The sequence below is a fragment of the Pithys albifrons genome, chromosome 13 (genome assembly GCF_047495875.1).
Source record: "Pithys albifrons albifrons isolate INPA30051 chromosome 13, PitAlb_v1, whole genome shotgun sequence".
Lineage (NCBI taxonomy): Eukaryota > Metazoa > Chordata > Aves > Passeriformes > Thamnophilidae > Pithys > Pithys albifrons.
In genome coordinates, this window is record NC_092470.1 from 5,006,344 (window position 1) to 5,018,355 (window position 12,012).

At 54.6% G+C, this 12,012-nt stretch overlaps 2 protein-coding genes across 3 annotated transcripts; both read left to right on the forward strand.

The window, feature by feature from the left end:
- Positions 1-403: 403 nt before the first annotated feature.
- LOC139677940 (protein PML-like) lies at positions 404-4,738 on the forward strand. 2 transcript variants are annotated; one of them, XM_071568419.1, is made up of 4 exons: positions 404-497; positions 1,145-1,623; positions 2,504-3,081; positions 3,840-4,738. In XM_071568419.1, exons 1-4 carry the CDS (start codon positions 471-473, stop codon positions 4,640-4,642), a joined length of 1,887 nt encoding a protein of 628 aa, XP_071424520.1. In that variant the 5' UTR covers positions 404-470; the 3' UTR covers positions 4,643-4,738. The 2 variants fall into 2 exon arrangements, with proteins under 2 accessions (XP_071424520.1, XP_071424519.1); XM_071568418.1 differs by lacking the exon at positions 404-497 and having other exon boundaries at positions 973-1,623.
- A 2,465-nt stretch (positions 4,739-7,203) lies between these two features.
- On the forward strand, positions 7,204-10,326 carry LOC139677952 (zona pellucida sperm-binding protein 3-like). The gene is made up of 9 exons (XM_071568445.1): positions 7,204-7,599; positions 8,297-8,415; positions 8,498-8,601; positions 8,751-8,928; positions 9,026-9,146; positions 9,517-9,608; positions 9,778-9,920; positions 10,041-10,130; positions 10,217-10,326. The coding sequence occupies exons 1-9, from the start codon at positions 7,204-7,206 to the stop codon at positions 10,324-10,326; spliced, it is 1,353 nt and encodes a 450-aa protein (XP_071424546.1).
- The last annotated feature ends 1,686 nt before the right edge of the window (positions 10,327-12,012 follow it).

Sequence of the window (12,012 nt, forward strand, 5' to 3'; positions counted from 1 at the left end):
GGTGGTCCCCGTGGTGCAGATGGCTGAGGGTACTGCAGGAAGGAGTAAAGGACAGCCCGAATACAGGACAAAGAGGGATGTGGAAATTCTCTCCAAGGTGAGGGCTCAGCTCCTGAGCCCCCTCACGGGTTGCAGAGGGATAGGTTGGGCACTGAAACCCCCTTTGGCAGCGCCTGTCCGAAGCACAGCAGGGCACTGGAACCCTGCTATACATTTCTGCGGGTGCTTCTCCTTGGGGAAACCGCTTCAGGCGGGAATCTTGGGGTTCCTTTCCTCCCGGATGGCCGGGAAGGGCTGAGCCGTCTGTGAAACGTTTTCCGGGCGGGACGCGGGGCTGGGAGCGGGCTCTGCAAAGTTCCCCCGCCCCGACGGGGAGGAGGAGTTATTCCCGGAGCCGAAGAAACCGAAAGTACGAGCCGAGCAGGCAGCACCGACAGACAGGGTGGAGCTTGGTCTCTTCCCACCCCAGCATGTCTCTGTCCGGTTCCCGCGCCCCGGTCGGTGCAGGGAGGGATGCGGGAGGGATGCGGGCTGGACGTGGGAGGGGGCTCCGGCGGTGTGGGGGTATCGGAGGGGTCCAGGACACCGGGAAATCCCTTACCCCAAGGCGTGGCGATGGGGAGAAGAGTCTGGGGAGTTTCTCCGCTCCACGGTTTGGTGGGTGGTGGGAGGATGGGACTGGTCCCCAATTCATCCTCCTCTATCCCTGCGGAGAGAGGGACGCAGGAGGCCAGAGGGATGGGCTGAAGGGACGGGGCGTGGGTGTCTGCTCGGGAATGGTCCCCACCCCACTAGGGTGTTATCCAGGGGTCCTTAGATGCTTCCTCCGTGCCCCATCCTTTGTTCTGCCCCTCTGCAGCCCTCCCCAGCCCCATTGCCGAAGGGGGACAGTTCCTGCTCTCCTGTTTCCTCTTTGCTAGAGGGAGAGGAATTGCTCAGCAGGGTCCTGTCCATCCAGCCTCATTACAGTGCACCTTTGTCCTGGACATCGCTTGTGGGAAATGCTTACTCACTGATGCTTGTTTATTGGTTGCTCCAAGAAGGGTTTTTGGGTCACCTCCCCACCAAGTTTAGGTTTCAGAAACTTTTAAAAACACTCCTCAGTGCTCATTCCTCATCCTGTCCCGCTCTCTCCCTCCCCAAGCTTGTAGAAGATGATTTCCAGTTCCTCCTTTGCGAGGGCTGCCAGCAGGAATCCCCCAACCTCAAGCTCCTCACCTGCCTCCACACCTTGTGCCTTGGTTGCTTGAGCAAGAACAAGCCCATTGGGCAGTGCCCCGTGTGCTGCACAGACATCTCGCAGGCCAGCGGCATCCCAGACATGGACAACCTGCTCTTCACCAACCTGCAGGCCCGGCTGAAGGTCTACAAGCAGATGGTTGATGGAGTTGACTTGTTCTGCACCAACTGTAGGAAATCTGGGGAGTTCTGGTGCTCCGAGTGCTTCGAGTTCCTCTGCACCAAGTGCTTCGAGGCCCACCAGCGCTACCTGAGGTGGGACAGCCACAGAGCCAAGAGGGTGGTGGACATCAGGGCAGGCTCTGCGAAGGACTTTCTGGAGGGCATCAGGAGGGCAGGTGGATTGTCCTGCTTCAACCTGGACCACAAGAGCCAGCCTGTGAGGTAGGTCTGAGGCCTGTCCACATCTGGGCAGGTTCCTGTTGTCCCTTGGGGTTATTCCATGATGGGACTGAGCAGAGTGTCCCTGTCCCTCTGATTGCCACCACATCATGGAGAAGATGGGTGGGAAGTAGAGACTGGTGGGCATGGAGGGAGGGTTTGGATGAAACTGGTTTTGAGCTGATGATAGGAGAGTGGGGACAGGATGGACAGAGAGAGGGGACAGTGTGAGAGGTGCTCCTTGCTGGGGGAAAGTTGACACAGATCCCATCCTGCTCCAAGGGCTTTGGGGCTGCTGCTCCAGGAGCAAATCTGCCAAAAGGGGTTTCATCACCTGCCTTTGGAAAGGGCCAGCTGCAACCTTGGGGAGACACCAAGATGTGTTAGGGCACAAGGGAATCATATGAAGCTGTGCCAGGGAAGGTTTAGGTTGGATCTCAGGAAAAGGTCCTTTGCCCAGAGGGTGTTTGAGCACTGGCACAGGCTACCCAAGGCAAAGGTCATGGCCCCAAGGCTGCCAGAGCTCAAGGGGTGTTTGGACAACACTCTCAGGCACATGGTGGGATTGTTGGGGTGTCTGTGCAGAGCCAGGAGTTGGACTGGATGGTCCTTGTGGATCCCTTCCGACTCAGGAGACTATTCTGTGATTCTGTGTGCTCTTGGTCTGGCAGGGAGCCTGGGATGAGGGAGGGGAGCAAAGGTGGGTTGAAGCCCCAGCGTCATGGCCAGACCTGCAGCTGGTGCAGTGAGGCAAAGCCCCCCATGCCTCAGTTTCCCATCCCAGCTGTCCCTTGGACAGGGGGAATCCTGCCCATTGCAGCAGAAGTGCTTTTCCTTCCCCAATGCCCTGCCGGCTCTGAAGGACACTCCTGTTCCCCGCCAGCATCTACTGCCAGCAGTGTGAGAAGGCTCTGTGCTGCTCGTGCGCGCTGCTGGACAACCAGCACGCGCCGTTCTGCGACATCCGCAGCGAGACCCAGCGCAGGCAGGAGGAGCTGAGCCGCATGGACAGGGAGCTGCGGCGGCGCCGGAGCGGCTTCGAGGCCACCTACGCGTCCCTGCAGGGCGAGGCCGCCCGGCTGGAGGAGGCGCAGCGGGAGATGCGGGAGCTGATCCGGCAGCGCGTGGAGCAGCTGGTGCGGCTGATCCGGCAGGAGGAAGAGGAGCTGGTGGGGCTGGTGGAGGCGCGTCAGGAGCAGGGCCGGCAGGAGCTGGCGCGGGAGCTGCGGCACGTGGAGGGGGTGCTGCGGCGCATGGAGGCGGGCGAGCGGCTGGTGGAGAAGATGAGCCTGTATGCCACGGAGCAGGAGGTGATGGACATGCAGCCCTTCATCAAGGGCTCGCTGCAGGAGCTCCATCGGCTGCGGCAACCTGCAGCCAAGGACCAAGGAGAGCCTGGGCCCTTTGCTGAGTGCAAGGCCAGGCTGCAGGCCCTGGTGGAGCGTGTCACGGCACACCCAGGTGAGGAGACACTTGGTGAAGTGGGTTAGGGAGGTGGGAACTGAAAGCAGAGATGAAGGTTATGACCCCTCTATAGGCCATTTAGGTTTCTCATCTCCTTCAATATAATGACTGATCCCATTCCCACCCCTGGAGGTGTTCAAGGCCAGCCTGGATGGAACTCTGAGCAACATGGTCTAGTGGCACATATCTCTGCCATGACAGGCAGGTTGGAACAAGATGATATTTAAATTCACTTCCAACCCAAACCATTCTGTGATTCCATGATTCCATCTTTCTGTGACTTGAGGGAGCTGTACTCCAGCCTTTGCTCACACACTGAGCACTTTCCAGCCTCCCCCAGGGATGGGATGCTGTTGTTTCACCATCACTTCCAAAGCAACAGTGTCTCTTGCCCTTGCAGAGTATGCTGGGTGGTCCCCAAACACAATTGTACTGGGAGGGAATGTGTTTGATCCCTTGGGATGATTCCCCTGCTGCTGTCTCCAGACCTGGGCTATGACCTCCTTGGCTTTTTGTCCACCACTGAGCATGCTCATGTGCTATGGATGGCCCATATAGGAGTCCAGGGGTGATGTCCTGGATGGAGCTTGGGTTTTCCTGGGGACAAACTGCACCACACTCCACTCCTTGCATCTTCATTGCATGGTAGGCATCATCTCTCTGTTTCCCTTCTCCACCTGCCCAGGCATGCTGTGAGGACCCTTGGAGCCCTGACTGTCTCCTTTTGCTTCCTTCATCTCTTCTTCCCACAACAGGTACCTCTGCTTCCCGGCACAACTCCCTGTCTGATGAGAGCACCGTGATCCTTGACCTCAGGCATCCTGGGAAGGATTGCCAGCCACATGGACATCTCCCCCTGGGGCTGCTGGCCCACCACCAGCCCTGTGTCTCCATGTCAGACCCCTCTGGTGGCAGAGGACACACATGTCCAAACCAGGGAGGGGATATGCCCCCCACCATACCCACAGCTCCAGGCCTTCTGATGCAGAGGGAGGAAGAAGCAGAGGGAGACTCAGACACAGCCCATGGGGACACTGTGCCTCCTCCCAGGAGCATCCAGGACACTCTAGCCTCCCTGCAGGAAGATTTTGGTGCCTGGGCCAAGTCCAACATGGAGCAGGTGGACAAATTCCTGAGGATGGGCTCTCACCTACTGCAAGCTCAGCAGGGGGCAAACAAGCACCTGGTGGCTATGACCCAGGAGATCCAGGCCATGTCCCAGTCCCTGGCCACCATCTCCTCTGCTCTGGGACCCCTGGTGCAGCCCGTGGCCTGCCCACAGAACCCCTCCACCTCGGGCATGGACTGGCAATCTCTGCCCTCCAACCTGATGGACTTACTGCCTTCCAGCACCCCACAGAAGGATGACCTGTTGGTTCCAGCAGCTGCCGCGGCCCCTTCCCCCAGAACGCCCCCTCCTGCCATCCCCCCTGCCAGCCCAGCACGCTCAGAGACCCCCAGCCTAGAGTGTGAGTGGGAATGCTCCCAATCAATGCATCCCACCAGGGGCAAGCGTGGTGGGAAGTCCATCAAGAGACTTCGGAAGCGAAGGAAGTGAGGGTCCATTTGCCGTGGACTGTGGCCGCTTAGACAAACTTTCAGAGGTCCCCGTGGAGACCTTCAGGGCTCCATCTCACCTTGCCATGCCAATAAATCCTGGTATGAACAGTGTGTTGGTCTTTTGCTGGGTTTGGGAAGGCAGCAGCTCCCCCATTAATGTGCTCTCACTGCTTCATGGCAATAACTTGCTCAGGAACAGCCTCATTCCACTAATTTTCCTTGTTCATTCCTTCCCAGTGCGTGGGATCTCCTGGCTGATGGGTCTGGGATGGGTGGAAGGGCAGCAAATCCATATGGGACAGCTGGAGGAAAGGATATAGTGTAAGGATGGGGGGATGGATGGTGTCTGGGCTGAATGGGCACCTCTCCAGCCCAGGCTGGAGCTGACTCCTGGTTTTCATCCTCAGTAGCATCTCCAGGAGGTGACCCTTTGAGGAGGTGTCCCCAGAGTCACCTGCAACCTTCTGCAGAGGTTTTTCTTCGAGGCTGCTTGAGCTCTGACTCTTGGGTGGGACTTTCCAAGATTTCACTGGGATGAGATCAGCCAAGCTGGGTGGACATGGGACTGCAAGTCCAGGTCAGACTTTGTCCCTTGAAGGCATTTTTCTGGCTGAGGTGCCAACATCTCAGCACAAGACCTACCACTGCATGCACTGAAACTGCTCTCAGAGACACAGTGGTTTGCAAGTAATTTCCTGCCCTGCCTGGCTCAAATCCCACAGACTGTGACGGTTTTAAGGCCTCCCAGCACATCTCCCACGAGCAGGGCAGAGTTCAACTCAAGCAGAAGTGGCCTTCCACTGGCTCTGTTCTGGTTTCCAGGCTTGTAGTGCATGAAGGACTTGTCCAGCACCCAGAAGTACCAGACAAAACTGTGGCTGCCCCTCTGCATCCCCAGCCTGGGATCAGAAGGGCTTATCCCTGCCTGCAAGTCCTGCCATGCCTGGGAGGTTGAGGGTTGGAGCAAGAAGATAAAGATGATTTGTTGCCCCAGCTCACAAAGGAGAGGTTCCCATCCTCTCCTCTACAGCCATTGAGCAAAACAAAATTTTCCTCACCCTTGTCAGGCAGAAAGGGGACCTTGACCAAGGTGGTTGGAGTGGACAACCCAGGAATGAGGACAAGGTGCCTCAGCAGTAGAGACCCATCTGGGTAAGAGGACTTGCTCTGGGCAGGGATAGACCCATATGGTCACCTTGTTCAGCTCTGCCTTGGTGACAAAGGCCATCTCCGTCCCTGACTGCTGTCTGGGCCCCTCTTTGCACACTTAGGTGTCCATCTACACTCCTGCAGAGAGGGGAAAATCCAAATTGTAACTGTCCTGAGGTCACCAGTGAAGGTGATGAAGGTTGAAGACAATGGTGATGAGTGGAACTATGCTCAGACCAGCTGCTCAGTGTCCCCCATGACTCCCACCAAGGACAGCCTGCTAGAAGACAGGCCAGGGGACAACAATGAGCTGCATGACTCAGGTAAATTATGTCTGCAGCAATAAATCCATAGGTAGGCTTTAGGGGGTGTAGGCATTGAGGTGGGGCAGTTTGGACCATCTCCATGGATCCCTTAGTCCCATAGTTTGCTTGAGGATCAACACAGGATGACTCATTTACCTGAGACGTGCAGCTCCACACAAGAAAGATGTTGGCTTGAAGACAAGGAAGAGAGCACCAAGAGGTCCTGTTTGCTCAGGGAGGTGTTGAGAAAGCCTGTCAGCCTGGTCCCTGGAGGAACAACTCAAGTAATTTTCCTTCAGATGGTGCATAGTCCTCCTGCTGGCAGTTGTCTGGTTTGGATGGTTCCAAATCAGCCTGAGTCAGCCACAGATATCACCTAAAATTCATGGGCATCTCACGTGGTTCTCACCAGAGTGTGGAAGCAGAGCACTGAGCAGGGCCAGTGCTCACAAGCAAACATCTCTGTTTGAAGCACCCCCAGTGTCACTTCAGTGCCCAAACTGCTTTTCCTCCTGATCCACAGATTCAAACTGGGTACAAGGAAGCTTGGAGGGTGATTCATCTGGATTAACCTGCCCCTGAAGTATTTGTCCACCCACAGAGGGGACAACCTGCTGCTGAATCATCTCCAGAAGGGTGACCTGCCCACACACCTTGGGGACCATTTTGCCCCAGGCTCAATCATTCCAATTATTATTGGAAATAATAATTATTTCTAATAGGAAATAGCTGTAATTTATTCCTGATAATGAAACTATCACTCCCTGATCCGTCCACCAGCAGCCCTGCTACAGAAGGACCCCATGATCTGGAGGTGGGAGATACGGTCTAGAGGTGGGACACACCTCTATGGATCCTAGATGGTTATTCCCAAAAAACAGGGGGAAAAACTGAAGCTGGCTGCACAGCAAGCTCAAGATCTCTCCTGTGAGTAAGGGACCCAATCCAGCATTTTGTTACATCCCAGCACAGAGGTTCTGCAGGGAATTGCTCTCATCTGTTTCCAGTTGCCCTGATGGGAGGGGTGGGAGCAGCTATGGGAGAGGTGCGCTATAAAAGCTCCCTGGGCAGCAATCACTCCTTATGCTGGACCCTGGTAGGCAGAATGAGGCCTGGAAGCAGCCTGGGGTTGGCTCTTTTGTGCTGGGTTTTTGGAGCTGGGGTTGCTTATGACCCTTTGGATCTCTTTAGAGGGGAGGCAGAATTATGGAGGTATGGAGGGAATCCTTCCCTGGGGCAACCCAGGACCTTCTCCCAGCCCTGGGCATGGGTGGATCTGTCCCAGCTCCAGGCCATGGCCCCGCTGCACCCCGTGTCTGTGCAGTGCCAGGAGGCACAGGTGGTGGTCACGGTGCACAGGGACCTGTTTGGCACCGGGCGCCTGGTCAGGGCTGCGGATCTGAGCCTGGGATCAGCCTCCTGCCTGCCGGTGGTCTGGAGTGCCCCTGAGACCACTGTCACCTTTGTGGCTGGGCTGCACGAGTGTGGCAGCACCCTCAGGGTAAGTTGTGGTGAGCTGCCTCTTGGGTTGCACCCTGGTGCCTTGGAGTGCTGGGACTGAAAGGATTTGTGGTGTAGTTGGGCTCAGAGAACTGCTCCAAATTTTTCCTGGAGGCTGAACTCTGGTCAAGAGCAGCAGGAGCTGCGCTGACTTGTCTGGGCTTGTGAGAGCAGAGAAATTAGGAGTTTTTTTCTGATGAATACAGAGATAGCTAAATATTCCAGGGCTGTTCGTGCTGCTGCTGCCACCTCCAGGGTGAAGCGCAGAAGAGCTGGTTTTGGGAGGCACTGCTCCTTATGAATACTCCAAGAAGCATCTGAGTGCTGCTTATGGAGTGTAGCACGAATCTACTTCACCAAAAACTTAAATCTGAAGTGGTCTCTCCCCTGGGAGAGGCTTGGGGGACCATGAGAATGAGGGGCAGCAGATGAAGTCACCCTTTGATACCCTGGGAGTTAGACCTTCCTGCCTGTTGTTTCAGGGCATGGAAGCTGTAGAATGAAAATAAGAATCAGCTAAAGCACCTCAGCATCCAGCTCTGGTGCTGATTAGATGCTGTCCTGGGTCAGGCTGGAGCAGATCCTCATCCCAGAGGATTATTATGTCAGGATGAGTGCCACTCACCTGCCTCCACCACAAATGCTCCTGGCTGAGGATGAGAAAAACCATTTCAGATAATTGCCTTGTCTTTCCCCAGGTGACCCCTGATTCTCTGATCTACACCACGAGCTTAAATTACAGCCCAGCTCCTCTTGGCAATCCTGTTGTCATCCGCACCAGCCCTGCCATGGTTCCCATCGAGTGCCACTACCCCAGGTGAGCCAAGGCAGCTGGTGAGCACCAAACAATCCCTTCTGCTGCCACAGAGAACTCACCTTTGGGCATTTCTCCTCCACAGGAGGAGCAATGTGAGCAGCAATGGTATCAAGCCCACATGGGCACCCTTCCATTCCACCCTGTCCTCTGAGGAGAAGCTGCCCTTCTCTCTGCACCTCATGAATGGTAAGCTTGGGGTGGGGATCTCCTCTGGTGGCCATGATTCCACTAGATGGCTCAGTTCTGGGAAGCATCCAGGGTTTTTCCTGGGTAGAAGCAGTGAAGCCCAAGGCAGCTTCCCATCGAAGAGTGCCTGGTGACCTCTGTCCTTCCAGATGACTGGAGTGCTGAGAGAGCCTCCTCTGTATTTCAACTGGGAGAGGTGCTCCACTTCCAAGCTGGTGTTGATGCAGGGAACCACGTGCCTCTGAGGCTCTTTGTGGACAGTTGTGTGGCCACCCTGACTGCAGACAGGACCTCTTCTCCCCAGTATGCCTTCATTGACTTCCGTGGGTAAGAGCTGGCTGTGTCCTTGTTCAAATAGACCTTTCTGTGAGATCATGGAGATGTCTGACAGTGGGACCCTGCTGGCCCCTGTGTTTGTGTCCAGGTGCCTGGTGGATGGGCAGCTGGATGATGCCACCTCGACTTTTATATCCCCAAGACCCAGGCAAGATGTGCTTCAGTTCACAGTGGATGCTTTCAAGTTTGCAGGAGACTCCAGCAATCTGGTAAATCCTTTCTAAAGCAATTAGCTCCCTTTTCTGGAGGACAGCTTTGCTCCATTAGGAAATTTTAAGTGGGTTTTGTCTAGAATTATATTCCCAAGGCAACTGCCTCATAGCAATATATGAGTGAGGTCATTTGGTATCACTGCAGTGAGATCATGGCCCTCTGAGCCAAGATCAGTTTTAATTCTAGTCAAGACAAGCCCTTCTGATGGACTTTGAGAGCTGAAATCCTAAGTGGCTTGAAGGAATTGGAGGGGCTTGAGCTTCTCTGGGGAGTTGGTGGCCTCACTGGGGACCAAAATCTTGGTTTGTGGGAAAGACATGAAGGCATCTGACAGTTAAACCCCTCTGCTCTGCCTGCCTTGCTCAGATCTACATCACCTGCCACCTGAAGGTGTCCCCAGCTGACCAAGCTCCAGACCCTCTGAACAAGGCCTGTTCCTTCAGCAAAGCCACCAGCCTGTGAGTAGCTGGGACAGCTCCTTGACTAAGGGTGAGAAGCTTGGGCTTCTCACATGGTGTGTCACCTCCCAGGCAGGTGGGATTGGACACCTGGGTGGAGGGTTTGAGTCTCTCCTGAGACCCCAAAGCATATGAGGGATTCCTACCAAAGGGTGGGCCTGTCTTCCAGCTGGGCTCCTGTGGAAGGCACCCCAGATATCTGTTCCTGCTGTGAGATGAGGAGCTGTGGCTTGGCCAGCCCCTCCAGGAGGCTCCATGTGCCCTCCCAGTGGCCAGGAGGACGTGTCCGGAGAGAACTGCCCTCCCAGCCTGGTATGTCTCTTGGTCTGTGCCAAGCTGGAGCTGCTTCACTACCTATTGGCTCCTCAATGCCAGTAGAAGACTTTGGTGAGGTTCAAGTGAGTTGAAGTGCTCACAAGTCCCCCCTTTCAGATCCCTCAGTGAAAGAAGCAGATGTTGTGGTTGGGCCTCTCTTCATCCACAGCTGGCAGGAACACACAGTGAGGAAGGTTCCCTCACAAGGTAGGGCAATGCCAGGGAAGGGGGATGGTTTGGGGGACAAGTCCTGGCTGCGTTTGTAACCACCACCTTCCTTCTCCTTCCTGCAGGTCACCTGTGGATGGTTTTTGGGCTGGCTGTAGTTGCTGGGTTGGTCATCCTGATCCTTGCTGTCCTGGGAGCTCTGACTGTCTGCCAGAAACACAGCAACCCTGTCTGAAAGCAGAAACCAGGGACTTACACTCCATCCAAGTGATATTTTTTTATTGGATAACTGTGAGGAGCTTGGTGAGGAGAGGGAAGAAGTCTTCTTGAGAAGATGGATCAAACCTGCATGCTGACTTTAACTGTGCTGCTTTGCCTCCCTAATCCCAACTTGAATTTCTTCTCCTCCAGCCCTGCCCTCAGCAGGGCTTTGTACAGCCTTATCCCCCTCCATGAACTTCTCCCAGAGCATCTTTTTTGGAACTGATGTGAGAAATTCGCACCTAGATCTGTTTGCTCATCTGTCCAACCACAGAGTTGGGTTTAGTCTCCAAACACTTTAATTTTTGTGGTGGAGCTACAGGTTCTGCTTGATGCTGGAAACTCTTGAGTGAAGCATTTAATAAAACTTGGGCTACTCTCCTCTCGCCTGAAGCTGTTTTTTGGGAGGAAAATGCAGCTTTGCTGGATGAAGAAGGGAGAACAATTTGAGGGTCGGTGGGTTTGGCTTTTCCTGGAACAGAGACAGGAATTCCAACCCTGGCCCAAGGACTGTTTACACATAGTTGTACACAACAAGCCTTGGCAGAAATGTATAAACAGTCCTTGGGCCAGGGTTGGAATTTCTTCCTCTGCTTCCCTCTCACCCCCCTCCAGAAAGGGACTTTCTGACATTTCTGGGTCACACTTGGGGTTTTTTTCTCCTGGTTTTGTGGAATGTTGGCTCTTCCGCTCAGCAGAGTAGCCATAATGGCAAGATATTCATCCCCCAAAACCAGGGCCCTGGTGCTCTCCACAAGCTGGGAGAGGTTCCCATTTTAAGCAGTGGTGGGAAGTGGACAAGTTGAGCATCTCGAGATGGTGTGTTTGTTGTTGGAGCAAATTCAGGTGCCTGGATTCATGGAAAAGTGACCCCTGTGAGGAGCTGGGGTTTGCCTACAGCATGGCCACCCCTTGGGCTGGATTTGTGGAGTAAGAGGATTCCTGCAGCCCCTCAACCTGCCCCAGGGAACTTGTCTTGGCCATAGAAAACAGAGGAAAGGGATTTTTTTGCACAAGCTTGTGTGCCTTGGGGAGTTATCCAGCACCCTGGAGACCCTCAGCCAGATGTCTGAGGATAAATGTCACCTTGCACTCTGTGGTACAGAGTCCCAAGCTGAACTTAAGATTTTAAGTGGCCTAAACCTTCTCCTGGAGAATATTGTCTCCTCCCAGGCCACAGGTTCTGTCTGCTGGGACAAGCTCAACTTTCTTCTTGATCAGCATCTTCTCCAGGTGTTCATTTCTTGGCACAGGTGCAGGGACTGTCTCTGGTTTGCTGAGACACACAGAGGGACCCTTTAAATTGAAATCCTTCTCTGTGCCATTTGGCACAGACAAAATACCTCTCCTGGTGACAGGAAGGAAGACAAGTAAGGGCTAAATCTGGTCAATCAGGAAATGAGAGATGGAAAAAAGCTCTCTGACTTCCCATCCCCCTCCATCAGCACCTTCCTAGGCAGCATCCCTAGCACTGACTGAGGGTTTTGACTTACAACTTTGCTACAGGGGGAAATGAGATGTGCTTTATATAATGGTGGGGCAACACTGAGGTTTGTGCTTTTTCCAGTGCCCTGGGATTTTCTGGTTTCTGCTTTTCTGAAAAAATGAGCTCATGTTCTTTCCCTTCTGTGCTAGGCCATGACCCCAATTCCCTTCATCC